Raw genomic sequence first — 17087 nt, forward strand, 5'->3', positions numbered from 1 at the left:
TCCCTGGCAAGGGGAGTTTGCGCCGGCTTATTTATTCATATTATTTTGACAAGGGCAGGCATGCTGTTTATTAGCGTTTTGTCCCGTTTGCGGTCCAGAATTTTCTTCCCGAAGGCTATAGAGATACTTTATTCATTACATCATAACGAGTATGTAAAGAAATGTTAAAACTCCATCGACATTGTTAAATATTTTATTAATATAGCATTTTCCAGTAAATTATAGTTTTTTTTGTATGTGCTATTTTAATTTGCTTGCCTGATCAAATCATATTTAAATATAGAACTAATTCTAAATTATTAGACTTTAATCTAATGTAATTTTGAAATCTCAATTTTCCTGACAATCTGAAGAATATACTTTGTCTCTGCAATAATTTTCCTGCTTATTGACTTGTGCTTTCACAAAAGTTCCATAGATAGCGCCAGCCAAGACGTCTACTAATTTCCAGCTATTATTTTCTTTCCTTAGTTTATATAAATTAGACAAGAATAGGCATATGATCTGGTCCTGTTTTTTGGGAAATGCATTAGCCAAGTGACGCCTTTTCTTACCTTCAGAGGTCGCAAGAGCGGATTTTTTTGACGTTTCAAAATTTCGCATAACCAAATATGGCTTTTTCCTCGGGTCGAATTGATATCGTGAACTAGTTATGAAGTGGCAGTGTGTATGAATGAGAATTTAATTAGTTTTAATCATTTTAAATGTAAATAAAAGTACGTTTAAGAATTAAGTGGTCGCCCAGTAGGATTTACCAAGGTTTGTGCCCCCTGCAGCCCCCGGAAAGGGGCTTTGCAGGTTATGTTTGAAAGCGAAGTTACCTCTAACTTTTTCTTTTAAATGGAAAAGCGGTATTTAAGGATAGTCTTTCATCTTATGCACCTCTAGAACTAAGCTTTCTTAAATATCTTTTATAGTGTTCAATCTAAACTTGAACCCCCTTGGATAATATCAATATAAAATTAGACCAGTTGAGTTTTCTGAAACATAACTAAAAATAGTGTCAAATACCTAATTTTATACACAATTTGCTCTCTAATTGATTAGGATACTTGTAGCAGTTGGGGCAGCCAAATATTTTCAACTCAGAAAAACCACACTTCACCCGAGAACTTAACTTAGGTGGTTTCTTAACTAAAAAATAGTTTCCAGCTGCTAAGTTAAAAATACTATCCCACAATTTTAGATGTCGTTTCGTGTCAGAAGCTCAAAATTCCGGCATGTTTATGGCCAAGCACTGAAAAGGGAGCAATGTTATGATAACATCAGAGTGTCAAAGAGCTCTTGGGATTCAACATTCTGTGCTGTGAACCCAAAGTTTATTGCCATTATAGTAGAGAGTGCTGGTGGGGGTGCTTTTATTGTTCTGCCTCAGGGAAATAAGGTAAGATATAATGTTAGAATAGTGTTCTATACAGTCCTATATAAAGGTGTTCAAATGAAATAGGTAATTTTGATGAAACCAGTTCATTTGTATGACCCTTATCTTTGTCCTGATTTTGTCCACTATATCACTGATATCACCTTTCCATATGCCAGTTAAATGTCACATCAAATTAATTTATGTATGTCACAATTTTAATTCTTCTCCCACACATCCTCCTAATTATATGCATGATTTCCTTGGTGCATTCCGAACTACTGTTAGAATCATATTATGCCTTTTTTTGTGACGAAAGATGCATAATTTTACTTGAAGTTTTGATATCATAGATATATAAAGCCTTAGGAAACAGGAACAATAAGAAGCTCAAAGCCCATTTAGAGTTCCAAAAATATCGAGCATCATGCTTATAATAATAAATATACTTAGATATATGTTATATTAAAGGAATACTACATTAGTTGTGTTTTATAGTTAGGGTAACATTAATTTCTTTGTTTAAATATTAGTTTTAGAATAGCTGTGTTTTAACATGCATTCCACATTATTCATACATCCTTAGTTTTTGAACTACTTTTTCTCTCATATTTCATTTATTTTAATGCCCTCTTTAAAAACTTAAATTTGAAGTCTTCTTGATTGTATGTAATTCAGACACCTCTAGGCAGGACTAAAATATGACAAAGATTCGCTTTGAACGGCACCTATGTATCTATATTTGGCAATTATTAATTGAACTGTGAGGTTTATCTCGGCAGGAATTTTCAATAATAATTTTACAACTTTACATGAATAAGCAAATCTCAAATGTTTTGGCCTTGGTTTTGGCCCAAGTTCATCCTTTGTTTGTAAATACAAATCCCTACTTGTTAATGTATTTATAAGTTCTACTCAATTAATTTTGCCCTATACAACTATAAGATAAATTATCAAGATTGTGAATTGTAAAAGGTGAGCTGTGATAGATATGCAAATTCATTTTCATCATACCTTTGGTAAATTCCAGATGAGAATTGTTAGTTAATCACTATACATTTTATTAAGTATTTTGTGTACTTCATGGGGTACGTACTACCTTCTAAGGAATCATATTACTTGAATGAGGATAAAGATTTATCTACACGATTTAAAACATCGAGATTTGGAGATCAATGGGTGAAACAGCAACTTGTTATGAAGAATCTGTTTTATTGCTTGATACATTGAGCATTTTGTATTCCCAAACTATCCTTCAATTGAGAAAATTTTAGAGGTTATTAAACAGTAAATCTGAACACGAGGATCCTCTCATCTAAAATTTGGTAATGGCTCAAAGCAGTACATATTTGCTTGAATTTCTGTAATATTTGTAACCCACGTTTATGACTGCTATAAAATATGTTGTCATTAGTAACAGAATTGTTAGCCAAGTTTTCTGTTTTTTAATCACTTTTTAGTAGTCTCACTTTCTTTTTGTTGTTAATTGTCTATTTTGAATTAAAGCCAGAATTATGTAAGATTTTGTCTAATCTTACGCCTAATCTATATTAATGATTCCTGACACATAAACCAGTTTTGAGACCAGCAAATTGATAAAATATTTAATATCTAAGTCAAGCATTTCTTAAAATAATTTATAAAAAAGTGTTGATACTTAAAAGCTATTTGAAACGTGGACGGCTTATCTGCTAATGAACGGAAAGTAGTGGTTGAATAAACGATAATCGCATTTTTGGCAATTTGAATCATGCACGGTATAAAAATTGAAAATCGACATTATTGAATCACCAATCTCACATTACTGAAGACCAAGAGCCACTGTTCCGACTCGAACAACTTTGTTACAGCCCATAAAAATTGAACTCATAAAAATTGGAATTAAATCAATAAGGAGATGTAGAGATTGCGAATAATTTTGCAATCTAGGTGCGCACGGGAATGTCTTACTTATTTTGGGGCAAATCATTCTAATTTTAAATTTTGGCTTCAAGCCAACCAAAAACGTAATATAAAATACCCACTACATTTCGATTTTTCACGCAGCTATTTTTAAAAGGTCCGTTTTGAAAATTGCACAATTCTCGAGATAATCTTTAATCAATGGGAATGCTAAAGCCTCGCATTAAAAATAAAAATATTTATTGATTTTCCATAACTGGCACACTCTAAATGAGTATTGTCATTTAAAGTCATAGTCATGTCTAGTTCTTTCCTGAATTCGATTCTTTAAAGAGAGGAGTGAGCCAATAAATCAAGGAATGGAAGTTGATTATCGTTTAACATTATTTTATATGTCGGGAATAGACAAAGGGTAGACAATTACTCTATCAGTTCTCTATGCCCCCATATTCTTCCTAAGGCAACGCGGAAAACTAAGCTTAACTGGACCTTAGTTTGATGATTTTATTTGCATAATTGTGAAACCTTGATGATTTGATGTTTGACTAAACGACACTTGTGGTATTCTTTTTGTCTCAATACGCTGATTTCGAATACACACTTAAAGATTATGAGAATTAAAAAACTGAATGACCTTAGTTCCGGGTGACGTATACAGGGTGTTTTTTCTTGGTGTGCCTACCATTGCTATCTCCGAAACGGTGAGAGTTACAACTTCGATTAAATTAGACTAAATTGGCTTCTTATAGAGCTGATTAAGGAAACCGCTGCAAGGTTGCCACATTTTCAGTAGTTTTTTTTTAGCTCCATAAGAAGCCAATTTAGTCTAATTTAATCGAAGTTGTAACTCTCACCGTTTCGGAGATAGCGATGGTAGGCACACCAAAAAAAAACACCCTGTATATCTGCGTTAGTCGCCGTAATAAATCTCTCGCTGAATGTGAAATTGACCACTGAAAATGAGGGTAATTTAAGGGTTTAAGGACGAATCGTTCCCTTTGGCTTCAGCTTTATTCACCTAAATCCAATCCTCGTAAGTTGTGGCGTTCATGAAAAATGCATTGCTATTTCGTAGAGGGCGGCGCTGAGGGACCTAAGAGGTGAGGGTCATACGCATATATGTATACAGGGTGTAACATACCATAATGGAGATATTACAGGGGTCGGTAGTACTCTGTCAAATAATAAAAATTGCTAATAAATCCATGGTCAAAAATGCACCATTTTCCATATACAGGGTAGCAGTTTCACACTTTTTCGCATATTTTGCGTTTTTCTCACGTTTGCTTTGACTTAAATTTTTCAAATTTTATACACTTATTTTCTTTAAGACTCTTTACGACAAAATGTCAAAATCAACAGTAGCCACATATAGAGTGCTATATTTTTAGGTCACGTACTATTTTATGCTTTGTATATTTTTTTGGAACAACCTATATAAATTCTGATGCTAAATTTATATTCTTTCTTCAATTATTTAGTTTTTTGGCCTTTTGTAGGATTTTCCTATCTTTCAGCGGTTTCGTAGAATTCGCAAAAATATCTATTGATGCAAATAGAAAATGTAAAGGATGTAAGGAAAAAATAATTACCCTTCTCAGTAACTACCTAAAATAATTCGTAACATTTAATCAAATTTCTTAAAATAAAAATAGATTTAAATGAAAACAAACTTACAAAAACTGTTGAAAATATCTGAAAGAAAAATGAAACTTTGCCACCCTGAATATCAAAAATGGTGCGTTTTTGATCATGGGTCTATTGGTATTTCTTTATTGTCTTACAGAATACTATTGTCTCCTGAAATATCTACATGATGATATATTACACCCTGTACATAACTTTGATTATATACATATTAATTTAATCTGTTTAGGTAATTATTTAATTTAATTTACTTACTTAAATTCTTAGACATATTTTCGGTATCTGAACGATTCTGTTGTTCCTCTCTAAACTCTCCAAAATAGTAGACAATAACAATCCTATTTTCTGTTGTCAGACTTCCGGAAGAATATCAGCCGATCATCCGCTCGTCGGAGGCCATAAGGGACCTGTTTTAGATATAGCCTGGTGCCCGCACAACGATAACGTTATAGCCAGCGGGTCCGAAGACTGTGTTGTAAAGGTGAACATTAATTTTTAGCTTTTATCATCTAATACACCAAGTAATATATCATTCACTTCAGATCAATAAACACTCTTAAGTTGTTTTCATACACCATTTGATAAAGTCTAATATGTTTTATTTGTCAAGGTGTGGCATATACCTGATGGAGGCCTCATTAAGACGCTTACAGAACCGATTGTTGATCTCGTGTATCATCAAAGGAGAGTTGGTCTCGTTCTGTGGCATCCAACCGCACAAAATGTGCTGCTCACTGCGGGCAGCGACAACCAGGTCGTTATTTGGAATGTCGGTGAGTCTATTCAAAATTTTTTTGGCGTAGCCTCTTTTATCGTTGGTTGTTAAGGCACCGGGGAGGCTATGGTGGAAATCGACTGTCATCCAGATGTGATATATAGTGCCTGTTTCAATTGGGATGGCTCGGAACTTCTTACTACGTGTAAAGATAAGAAAATAAGAATGATTAATCCTCGTACTGGGGAAGTGACTGCTGACGCCATCGCGCACGAAGGTTCGAAAGCCACTAGGGCCATCTTCCTCAGGCACGGCCTGGTGTTCACCACCGGGTTCTCAAAGATGTCGGAAAGACAGTACAGTTTGAGAACCCCGGATTGTTTGGAGGAACCAATCGTAATGGTCGAGTTGGACACCTCCAATGGAGTGATGTTTCCTTTGTATGACCCTGACACGAATCTAATATATTTGTGCGGGAAAGGAGATTCGGTTATAAGGTGAGTCAAACTCCTGCAAAGTCCTTCAAGCGAATACTGTATAATTATTCCTAAAGGTACTTTGAAATCACCGCAGAGCCTCCATTCGTGCACTACATCAATACCTTCCAAACGCCGGACCCACAGAGGGGTATCGGGATGATGCCAAAAAGAGGTTGTGACGTTACGACCTGTGAAATTGCCAGGTTTTATAGATTAAACAATTCTGGATTGTGCCAAGTGCGTTAAGGCAAGCTTTAATTATTTAAAACTACTACCAAAACCAACAATTGCAGATTATAACCATGACCGTACCAAGGAAATCCGAGTTATTCCAAGAGGATTTGTATCCGGACACTTTGGGAGATACATTTGCGTTAACCGCAGAAGAATGGATCGGTGGTAAGGACGCAGAACCCATTTTGATATCTCTGAAGGACGGTTACAGACCGCCGGAAACGAAAGCGCCGATTGCGAGGAAAGCGAATTTGTTGAATAAAATCCCGTCGAAAAGTTCGGCGGGCGGGAGAAATGATAGCGGCGGGGGCGGTGGAGCTGCGCCTGTACCGGTACGTGTTTGTGTGTATTTACTATTTATTTATTTGTTATACAGTTGATTAAGTTTCGAAGAAGTTTAAAATTTTAATAATTATTTAATGAACGAATCTATTGATGACGGCAATTAATAATTGAGATTTTTTTAACACGGGTGCGCAGCGAGCATAATACTCTGAATTGACTCCTGTCCTGAGCTTAATGCTCAAGACGGAAACGTTAATTAAGAATCCTCTTTGGAAAATGTGTATGATTATTCGTTATGGTTTTGAAAAAAAGTAAACACATTTTTTGGTTTTAATATATTTTTTGAGAAAATTTTTGACGTCTATCAATGAAAATAAATAAATTCGTTTGCTATGCAGGATAAAGCGCTCCAAGAATTTGCCGATGAGATTCGTAAACTGAAAGCCATGATAGTGAAGCACGAAAATCGTATTCGGGCGCTTGAAGCCGAAGTGGCGCAGTCGAAGCAGACTGCAAATTCGGTGGACGACACGAATGGAGCTGGAGGCGACGCGCCTGCCATGGCTTCGGACGAGGTTTGAGAGCTCGACGGACATGCTCAACTACTTTGCTATTAGAGGTAAATCTTTAACGCGAAGCAACAGCCAAGAAACCTTTCTTATTTTTCAGAAGTTACTGCGGTTGCCTTTTCTGCTTTTGTACCCATCCCATCATTATTTATTTTTTCATAACAAACGTCAACGGTACTAATTAAAACAAAAATCATCCTCGCTTTAAGTAAATTATTGTACAAACACGATTTTTATTGTTTTTCCGACGGGGTGCCCTAGAAATATAGGCTGAAGGCAGAGATTTTGGTAAGATATTAAAACTTTCTGTAGTTGTAGATAGTGGCCCCGTACTATACTGTCTCTATATATCATCGAACTGAAGTGCTCTTATGAAATATAAGTCTGCTATGCTGTTAAACGTGAAAAAATTATCGACTAGTTAGAGTTTTTAAGGGAAATATGAATTGTTGCTAAATTCAAGTGGAAAGTTGCCGTTTAGTAACCTTTTGACGCAATATTTTTGAACAACGAATTTTTGCAGCCATTTGTATTTCTTTTAAAAATATCCCCGAAGTAAGTAGGTGTTTTGAATATATTTATATAGTTTATAAAAAGTGTTTCTATATGAATATTTTTGACAATATACAGCTTTAATTGTGTACTTAATACCTATACTGTTAAAGTTTCTTGTTGATATTGTCAATGGATAGTTTTATTGTAAACAAAAGCCGTTAAGATAATATTTTTATAAAATTTTGTGCAGATGTTTTGCTTATGCTCGTCGTGTTCATTATATTTTTGTGGTGCTAGACTATCATCGAATGCTACCTAATGAATTTGGTTGGACATCATCTTGGCTTGAAGAAATCTCTATAAATGTTTCTGTATATAAAATCTGGGAAGGTAGTGAAATTTGAAACAACAGCAATAAAACGACAATTGTTTTGTTTTTTCCATTGTGTGTGTGTTGTGTGTGTTGCAACCTTAACAACGAATAATTAATGATATTTACGTCTTCACTGTATATAATTGTGTATAAACTTGCATTTTGAAACTAATAACATTAATGATGATAATTGTTAGTATTTTTACAAATATATTGTTCGAAAATACGCCCCTAGTATTTGATTTTCGACATTTTTATTATTGCATATAATTAATACTCTGAGATTTATTGAGAAAAATTAATTCCCGTGCTTCCTATTTTAGCGGTCTTTCATTAGAAGCGTTTTTTTTGGTAACTGTAATTTTTTGTAAATCCGGTTACAACGTTTACGAATAAGGCATTACGTGTTCCTAGAGGTGCTCACTTCCACATATGGTGATGTTGGAAATCGATTGGGGAAATAAGTAAGTACCGTAATGATCATGGTATGTTCAAGATAAGGATACACATAGGATAAAATTTAATATTTTACAATCCTACATATCAAAAATCATAATATCTACACCTTCTGAGTCGTTATTTAACACAATTTGATCTAAATTAATTCCCCCTAAACTCGCCTGCGAGTCTCCACCTACGGATGTTTGCACTACCACTGTTAATTCTGAAGGGGGAGTTTCAGTTACCCCTGTTTCTCTTTCCTCTTTATCTTCCACCAACGGGTTATTTATTCTCTCACGAAATTGCAAAAATAAAGCTTCACTCTGAGGTTCATTTGTCTTATCAATCTTATCTATCTCAATTTCCTGTTCTTTTTGATCTCCGTCATTATATTTTTGAGTGTGGTTTTCATTAATTCCTTGAGTAAGTTTAATTTCACATCCCTCGTCTAAGTTTTCACTTCTACCCTTGCAAAATTCCATTAAAGTTTTCTCACTTTTAAGCTCTTCATTTACGTCACTCACCTCAACTACTTTTTCAGTTACCTGGATACCACTTTTTAGGCCACTCAGTTTGAAAGCGGTGATTTTCTTCTTTGATCCTTTGTCTTTTCGTGGTTTTCTGCGTGGTTTTTCTTTCAAAGGCTTGACACTATGGCAGAGCCTTAAATGCTGTTTAAGGGTTTTCTTGGTCTTTAAAACTGCTTCACACTTGTCTTGGGGGCATTTAAAATACTCAAAAATTTTGTCATGAAAAGTTTTTATATGGCTGGTAAGATTTTTCTTATATTTGTAAGAACGCTTACAGTCTAAATAAGGGCAAATGAAATTGTCATTCTGACTGTCTTGCACATGCACTTTGAGAGAGTGCTCTTTTAAGTGCTGTTTAGCTGTAAATTTTTTTTTGCAAATAGAGCAAATGTGTTCAGCTTTTGGACATGTACACTCTACTTTTTTGTGTTTTATGTATTGAGACCATTTTTCAAAAGAGCTGCCACAATCACAATTATAGGTTTTGTGTCGTGTTACATGTTTATGATACATGTGATAATGGGAAAATGACTGAGAGCACTTCTCACATCGATACGGAGCAGGCTTATCATGGCACTCTATTTGGTGAGCATTTAAGTAGCTTTTTCGACGAAACTTTTCCTTGCAAATAGAACAGTCAAATGGTAAATTGACATGTTTATGAAGAATATGCTTTTTCAAGCTGTACTTATTAGCACAAACTAGGCCACAACCATCAAAATCACAAATAATTTCCTTCAATGAACAATTTGCTTCTGCATTATGAGCAGTGTGTTTATGCCTTTTTAAGTGAGATTGACTAGAGTAGCTTTTGTTGCAGTCATCAAATGGACATTTAAAGAGATTAATTTTATTATGGCAGGAGGCTATATGATTTTTTAGTCTGTAAGGTCTGGAAAATACTGCCTTACATTCAGGTTCAGGGCATTTGTGAGATTTTGAGTCTTTCTTAGTTGAGTGTTTTTTAGGTGCTTCAGTTTCTGATGATGATAGGTCACTTTCAGATGATGTTAGGGGTTGAGGTTTTTGGCTGTTTCTTTGATGGTTCACTGCAGATGATGAGGTAGTTGATAATACATTTTGACGAGAGTGGCGTGGTTGAGGAGACCATTGTGAGTCACTGGAGTTGTCCTCTGAAGTGTCTCCAAAACTCATGTTTTTGATTAGCTATAATTTGGAACAAAATCGTGATCAAATGGAGGGAGTTCCTGTAAAAAGTAAAGAGCAATAGAGATTAATTTTGTCATTTATTTTGGATATACCTAATAACCCACCTCAACTTATGGGGCTATGGGTGTTTGGGAAGAAATTCAATAAAGAAATTTTGAGATTTTTGTTATTTGCAAAGATCTGCAAATTACTTTGCCAAATTTTAACAGAAGTTAATTAATAAGATAGTTCAACTTAATAAACTGGCAATGGAAATCGAATCGATATTTCACGAAACCTGGATCGGGTGGACTTCAAATGGTCTTTAAGGTGAGTTAATTCAGCTTAGTATTGAAGTACTTACCTAGCTTGCCTTGAAGCGCTACTGGCTGACGGTCAATGGTTTATTAGGATGGAACCGCACACATGTAGACCCCGACAGTAAGCGAGGAATAAGGAGGAAGGTGAGGTCATACAGGGGTAAGGTTTCAGCCGAGATTGAGGTTATGTAGAAGTTTACACATTAACACTGATTTTTGAACTGTGGTGCATTATACACTTGAGAGTAGTTCACTCCGAGAACCTGCACCGACAAGTGACACTCACAGGAGTGACAGTTGACGAGTAGCAAGGGCGGAAATAGCAAAAGGGTTGGTTAGCTATATAAACTCAAAACGACCCTTAAAAACTCTCTCACTTTTACTTTTACTCTTAGCTCTCTCGAGAAAGGTACCACGATTATCACCCTCCGTATAGTACGTACAGACTGTGATAATAAACGTAGCAATAGTTTTGTGTAAATAAAGATAGTCGAGCAGTATCAGCGCGTATTTTGTATCAAGGACTAGTATATTGGCCGGGTTAGAATACTGGTTCCTTCAGCGTGCTCACCTCGTAACGGAAACATAGATTACCCCGTTAGCAGCAACAGCACGTCGCGTTACCCCAAATCCCCATCGGTAAACGCAAACACCTATAAACCCGACAGAACCTATTTATGTCAATGTAACGTAAACATAACCTTATATTCTTTGTTTATTCTGCAAGGAAAAAATAAAAAAATTGTTAAAACCAGGCACAAATGAATTAATAAACTTACTTCAGTGTTCTTAATCTTAATTTCGAGGCAATGACTAAACTATCTGAGTGGATGGTTACAGCTGTAACCCTGGGTATGCTCTGGTTGGCCTTACTCACCAATATCATCGATAATAGTTTTGCTAAAAACCATTACACCCTTCTCTTCTGGTCTCCAATCATTTTTGCTGCCTTATTTGGGGTAAGGCATATTAAATTAAATGCGCTTAATATCGCTAGTTTCGCAGTCTAGAATTAGGTATCAAAGACACATTTTATATCAGGCATTTTTGAAACATTAGTCATGTCCTGGCCATATAACTGACTCCGGTCAGGTTTGTCCAACTCTTAGGTGATCCGGTGCGGTCTGACACACGTTCCAAGATAAATAGTTGTGCCCTATTGATCAAGAGTGTCTCCAACTTCATCCTCATTTCTTGTGATCCTTCTCCAATTATCAGATATTTATTATGATAATATTATGGTATCTCTGATAATTATCTGGTGATTAACTTTTTTAAAAGTAGCTAATGTCTTATACTTTTGAAATATCCCCTTCAACATTATTAGTCAATTTTTTTCTTTTTTTAAACAAATGCCTTTTAAAGCTCAAAATTGTACAACTTTTCTCCCACTTAAGCAACTTTGTAACTCTAAACATTTCCAGGATTCTTATGTTGTTCATATTTTTCATCCTGTATATTTTGATTTCAGGTATCTGCCCTTTCTTTGGTTCTCTATAGAGCTTATACCTTTAATGACTGTGATGATGCAGCAGAGGAATTGCAAAAGGTAGAACTATCTATGTGCAAAACATTCAAGTTTTACATATTGTATTTTAGGAAATCATAGAGGCCAAAGCAGCCCTGACAAACCTTGGGTTTAAATTTAAGCAAACAGCGACATAGTCCCTAATTATATTTATATATTTTTGAGTTTTATTGGAACATAGCATGTACAAAATCAATTTCCTTAATAATGTTAATATTATTAATAAATAACTGATAGAACTTGATTTATCAAATACCTGTATCTTCTGAAGTGCTAGGTTAAAGTAAAGAAGAAAATCCATCAGCATCTAAGCTCAATTTGATGCTCTGGAACATGATTATGATATGAAGGGCAAAGAGAATTCAGTCTTTGCATTCTTAAAGAGATTTACAGATGGCCCGGAACACTGCGGCTGTAGTTAAGCTGTTTAATGTATTGAATGTAATGGTCAAGAACCTGCCTCTCAACGGATTTAAAACAAAGATTAAAACTATGATGTTGCAAATAAAGGTGTTTGAACGAAATAAGTGACCCTGGAAAAAATGGTAAATTTCTACAATTTTATTTCGGTTCCGATTTTGATCATTGTATCGGTGGCATCGTATTACCTTATGTCAACTAAATACCATATCATGTTAATTGATAACTTCAATTGTTCTAATGATATGGACAATTTCGCACAATTTATTTTATAATTTTATTAGCCATTAATCAATTTAATTAGTTTTATAGTTATTATTATACTGATGCAAGTTAGGTAATTTGATTAACCTAATATCAATTAAAACAATTTAAAAAAAACACTCTACGAAAGCATCCAAATAAGAAAATAAATTGCTAATAACAGCAGTCTTCTAAAAAAATTTTTGTGTGCCACAACTTTTCTCATTATCTGTTTTACACAAATCACAAACACGTAACCATAATTTTTTTTGGCTCAAGTTTACAAGCACGGTATCCTAGGTTTACACACACAATAACTGGGATGTAATACTCTACAATTCGGATTTAGCGTAAGAAACTTTGCTACTCCATCTCTAGTAACGGCTGTATGCGTTACATCCAGTAGTTCTAGATTCAAATTCTGGACGCACACCAAAGCTTCATCTGTAATTCCTCTGTACCCCCTCAGAGAAAGCCGGCGTAAGCTAATTTTATGCTGACTCTCTTCCTGGTTCAGTAATTCTTCCTGGATCAGTCGGATCGGATTTGGCCCTCGTATGTTCACCCGTCTGTAACAACAAAATAATAAAAGACGCGTCGTCGAGTTAGTGTAGTATTTTGGTATTACAGAGATCGTCCTCCGGCAATGTGCACTCGGGCAGCTCTAGCGGGTGCACCTTGGTGCTCCCGAATATGCCCGGCCTGTTGTTGAACAGGTTCTGCTCTATTTTCTTCAGCGGCAGGTTCCCTAAGTAATCAAAGGAAACATTTTGTAGAATTTATTGGGTGACAAGGATACATGAACTCTGCAATATCTGAACCACGCTATACTGAAATTCGCGGGAAGTGTGCAAATCTAGGTAGCGTGAAGTGATACTTTTCTTCTTTTTACTAAAGTGAAAAACATTAATTTTTAAACCCATTTTTGCGTGCTCGTTGTATATTATATGAATTACTAACATTTCATTATTATCCATTGCTTGTTTTTTACTGCTGCTTCCGGCATCTTCACTAGCTCTTCTTTTCCTAGAATCAGTATTGTCACTTTGTCTTGAAGTGGAAGGCTGTTCCAGTTCGGGTCTACATTAGAGAAGTGAGCTCATGTGTGCATCATTAGTAGGATATAAAATGTCTATATGTAAACGTATTGGACAGTTTTCAAAATTTAAGTATTTTTGTTGTGATGTGTTAAACTAGGCTTCATAAATAATCTGTGTTACATCACATTTAAATGACGTCACAAACACTATCAATGTACTTACCTACTCCTTTGTGCCGCTCCTTGATCATTTATGTTAATATCTATATTGATGATGTTACTTCCAGGTCTAAAAATATCTATAACCTCTGGTTCTGGAATGTTTCCTTGTTCATCAGCCTGAAATCAATAAATAGGAAATTTATTTTAGCATTATTTTTATTGTAAATTATAAGAATAAAATACCTCTCTGACTTTGAGTACAATCATTTGCGATTTACCTACTCCAAACATGCAACAGTCCCGATCCTCGTCAGAATCGCTATCGTTATCGGAAGAGTCTAGAAAATCTAACCATGAATATAAACAAACGAGATATAATGCAGTACAATTAAGATGCTGTTGACAGCAGAGGTTATAAACAATTTCTCAATTATTTTAGCTACTTAGTCAAATTAGAACTACTAAAATAATTAAAAATTCTCATATAGAAATCAAATAAAATGACTAACCAGGGTAAAATTTCTTCTGACTTTGATAGAAAAAGTTCTTGAAGTCTTTGGGAAGTGTATTCAGTTCCTTCATATGTCTATTACATATGAACCGTTGTGGAGAAAAATTGAAATCAATGTGGTCATCTACTGGCATGGTTCTGTGTATATCTTTGGTCTCAATTTCTTCACTTGTGCAGGGTTCTATATGGGAAATAGACACTGTTAACATCATATGGCCTAAGAGATAAACTTAAAAACAGCATGTTTTTCAAAATTTATATATATTTTTTATTTTTTTGAATCAAGTTGATAGAACTGTGAAATGACAACTTTAGAGACTAATGTTTGCTGTTTTTTCATGTTGCATCTATTCAATGAAGTAACAAGGTTGATGGTAATCCTTTACAGTACATAGTTTAATTATTTACGGAAAGATACAATATAATTACCATTGTCTGCTTTATCTTCCCATCCACATGAGCACGGAGGATAAGGATCCTGATATAGTATACTTCGAGGTAACTCCTGCACACCAACACCTATTAGATGTTTGTACTCACCTAAACTATGGTTTTTCACAGTACTCTGAAAACAGCACCCTCAAACAAAATAACAAATTTGCGTTATTTTTTAGTCACCTGTGAAATTAAATCTTGGCTCTCAATGGTCAAGGGTGGACACCTTATTAAACATCGCCCAGTGTCTAACTCATAAGAACTCATGCTTTGCAAGTACATGGCTACCACAGTTTTATGTGATCGAGACACTATGTCATTTGCAACAGCTAAAATGTTTGTCATAAATACAATTTATAGTGCTACCAAATGTGACTTACTATTAAATCTTGTATCAATGAGTTTCAGTTTCTTGCAGCCATGCCTGGCCACATTCAGGTAAGGAACAATGTTTAAATGTAGCCTCATACATCTTATAACAGACAGAATTTCTAAATTTGGATATTTAGCTATAGACATGAAGAAGTTGCTGTCTAGCCAGTCACATTCATCCAAAACCAATACCTAAGTAGTATAATATTTACTGAAGTTGCAAAAGATATATTATTTGATTTTACCTTTAAATTATCCATGGCACTGAATGAACTTTGAAAGAAGGTTTTTCCATTTTTGACATAAGTTTTCTTCAAACTGAGTTCTTCTAAAGTTCTTGGAAAATCTTTTAGAGTCAACTAAAACCACCAATTAAATCCAATTAATAATAATAACGGAACATGACCACATACAGATCTTCCATCAAATCTTTGATTTTCTAATGCCAAAACTGTAAGTTGATCCAATCGGTTCCAGCCAATTAAATTTTCCTGTGGTAACACTCCCATATATTTGCTCTCAGCCTTCAGAAGTATATGTGAAGTCTTGTTGTGTATTCTACTGCAGACATAATTAACTTTTTTGGTACTGTTCGGTTCCTGTCTGGCCTCGATGTAGCGCCACAGTTGGGGATCTTCCACTATATTTTTAAAATACTGGCAGGTCCTTAAAGGTGGAAAGGGGTGTCAATAAAGCTTGTGTAAGAGCAAGTAAGAGGTTGAGCCAAAAAATACGAATTTACCTGCTTAAATTGAATAAAGACGTAGCATCTAAATAGGACAATATGTACATCATGGCGCAGTCGGAAAGCTGGAGTATTTTGCAGTTTTGAGGTACTGCCATAGTGGCTAGACGAGATCAGCTCTGGTTCTCTAATTAATCTAATTCGGATTAGAATTAATGATTAGCAGAAGCTTTTCCCCTTTTCTTTTTATTTATTTATATTTTTTCTGAGGTTGAATATTGACAGTCTGCTGGATGTGGACTTCACCCACAGATGGCAGGCGCAGCTTTTTTGAGCTGTTCACATTCAAAATTAGCTGAATGACACGTTTTTTTACTCTTGTTTTTACATGAAAATCTTCAGATTTGTCATATATCTTTTCCCTCTTTGTCACATACACAATATATAAAATTTAATTAATTTATCTCCATCCGTTTCGGAAAAATGAATTATAGAACTATCCGTAGGAATGAACGCTTTACACCCTACACGGGAAACAACGCGTTTTTCCACACTTTTTTATATAAAATTTTGGTCCCGTTTCGGGACCTAGAATACAGAGTTTAATTTGTGGCACCATTTCTGAGATACCTTATATAAATGCAAGGTCGCGCTGACGATGATAGGTTTATTCCAATCGGTGAAGGAACCACCCCACAATGGTTCAAGAATCAGCCTGGACAACACACATTGAAAATTTGGATATAAAATAAGCAATGCGCTTGCCTAGAAACTAAGATGGGGTAAACAGCTGCCATTAAAGTCAGTAAATTACCAACTTTTTAAAACCTGAAGCTAAAAGTCGAACCAAAATGGTGTTAACTGTATGTGTATGATCAAGCATTATGGCGATTAAGTCCTGCTGATATGGATACAGGTCATTTGGGACGAGGGAGGGGATGATACCCTTGCAGGGGGGGGGGGGGGGGGAGGCATTGAGGATATTCTAATGTTTGGCGAAGGTGCAGCTGCAGATATAGGACCTGAGCTGAGACTTCTGAATTACTCGAATAATCTATCAAGCATGGCACACTCCTAGACGGTCCTGCTGAGGTCGAGAGCACGGAAAGAGCACAATTCGTCATAAGGTTGAGCCGGGAATAAGTAAAAGTATTTATAGTGATTCCTAGCATGGTCTGTTCGTTGCTCACTTG

At 35.2% G+C, this 17087-nt stretch overlaps 4 protein-coding genes across 6 annotated transcripts; 2 read left to right on the forward strand and 2 right to left on the reverse strand.

Moving 5' to 3' along the window:
• The first annotated feature begins 596 nt into the window (after nt 1-596).
• coro (protein coronin) lies at nt 597-8286 on the forward strand. 2 transcript variants are annotated; one of them, XM_066399404.1, is made up of 9 exons: nt 597-759; nt 1187-1384; nt 5265-5390; nt 5520-5682; nt 5737-6121; nt 6178-6340; nt 6397-6669; nt 7021-7241; nt 7292-8286. In XM_066399404.1, exons 2-8 carry the CDS (start codon nt 1187-1189, stop codon nt 7201-7203), a joined length of 1491 nt encoding a protein of 496 aa, XP_066255501.1. In that variant the 5' UTR covers nt 597-759; the 3' UTR covers nt 7204-7241; nt 7292-8286. The 2 variants fall into 2 exon arrangements, with proteins under 2 accessions (XP_066255501.1, XP_066255502.1); XM_066399405.1 differs by lacking the exon at nt 597-759 and adding an exon at nt 987-1122.
• A 281-nt stretch (nt 8287-8567) lies between these two features.
• Nucleotides 8568-10699, reverse strand: LOC136415042 (transcription factor IIIA-like). The gene is made up of 2 exons (XM_066399403.1): nt 10544-10699; nt 8568-10238 (listed from the first exon to the last, which is right to left on the reverse strand). Exon 2 carries the CDS (start codon nt 10183-10185, stop codon nt 8596-8598), a length of 1590 nt encoding a protein of 529 aa, XP_066255500.1. The 5' UTR covers nt 10186-10238; nt 10544-10699; the 3' UTR covers nt 8568-8595.
• Nucleotides 10700-11194: 495 nt separating this feature from the next.
• Dpm3 (Dolichyl-phosphate mannosyltransferase subunit 3) lies at nt 11195-12271 on the forward strand. Its single transcript, XM_066399537.1, has 3 exons — nt 11195-11458; nt 11971-12048; nt 12099-12271. The coding sequence occupies exons 1-3, from the start codon at nt 11309-11311 to the stop codon at nt 12162-12164; spliced, it is 294 nt and encodes a 97-aa protein (XP_066255634.1). The 5' UTR covers nt 11195-11308; the 3' UTR covers nt 12165-12271.
• A 74-nt stretch (nt 12272-12345) lies between these two features.
• Nucleotides 12346-16210, reverse strand: LOC136415112 (uncharacterized). Of its 2 annotated transcripts, none has more exons than XM_066399535.1 (12): nt 15952-16210; nt 15623-15875; nt 15455-15568; nt 15218-15401; nt 15021-15166; nt 14832-14967; nt 14401-14583; nt 14135-14238; nt 13953-14068; nt 13651-13770; nt 13319-13438; nt 12346-13259 (listed from the first exon to the last, which is right to left on the reverse strand). In XM_066399535.1, exons 1-12 carry the CDS (start codon nt 16050-16052, stop codon nt 12971-12973), a joined length of 1866 nt encoding a protein of 621 aa, XP_066255632.1. In that variant the 5' UTR covers nt 16053-16210; the 3' UTR covers nt 12346-12970. The 2 variants fall into 2 exon arrangements, with proteins under 2 accessions (XP_066255632.1, XP_066255633.1); XM_066399536.1 differs by having other exon boundaries at nt 14135-14229; nt 15952-16208.
• Nucleotides 16211-17087: the final 877 nt, after the last annotated feature.

This window comes from Euwallacea similis, chromosome 19 (genome assembly GCF_039881205.1).
Source record: "Euwallacea similis isolate ESF13 chromosome 19, ESF131.1, whole genome shotgun sequence".
Classification (NCBI taxonomy): Eukaryota; Metazoa; Arthropoda; class Insecta; order Coleoptera; family Curculionidae; genus Euwallacea; species Euwallacea similis.

Coding starts and splice junctions, on each gene's coding strand:
- coro (XM_066399404.1), top strand. CDS start 1,187: ATGTCGTTTCGTGTCAGAAGCTCAAAATTCCGGCATGTTTATGGCCAA. Junction 6,122..6,177: donor AAAGGAGATTCGGTTATAAG/GTGAGTCAAACT, acceptor TTATTCCTAAAG/GTACTTTGAAATCACCGCAG. Junction 6,341..6,396: donor ACAATTCTGGATTGTGCCAA/GTGCGTTAAGGC, acceptor CAACAATTGCAG/ATTATAACCATGACCGTACC.
- LOC136415042 (XM_066399403.1), bottom strand. CDS start 10,185: ATGAGTTTTGGAGACACTTCAGAGGACAACTCCAGTGACTCACAATGG.
- Dpm3 (XM_066399537.1), top strand. CDS start 11,309: ATGACTAAACTATCTGAGTGGATGGTTACAGCTGTAACCCTGGGTATG. Junction 11,459..11,970: donor TTTTTGCTGCCTTATTTGGG/GTAAGGCATATT, acceptor TTTTGATTTCAG/GTATCTGCCCTTTCTTTGGT. Junction 12,049..12,098: donor CAGCAGAGGAATTGCAAAAG/GTAGAACTATCT, acceptor ATTGTATTTTAG/GAAATCATAGAGGCCAAAGC.
- LOC136415112 (XM_066399535.1), bottom strand. CDS start 16,052: ATGGCAGTACCTCAAAACTGCAAAATACTCCAGCTTTCCGACTGCGCC. Junction 15,167..15,217: donor CATTGATACAAGATTTAATA/GTAAGTCACATT, acceptor CAAACATTTTAG/CTGTTGCAAATGACATAGTG. Junction 14,584..14,831: donor GGAAGATAAAGCAGACAATG/GTAATTATATTG, acceptor TTTCCCATATAG/AACCCTGCACAAGTGAAGAA.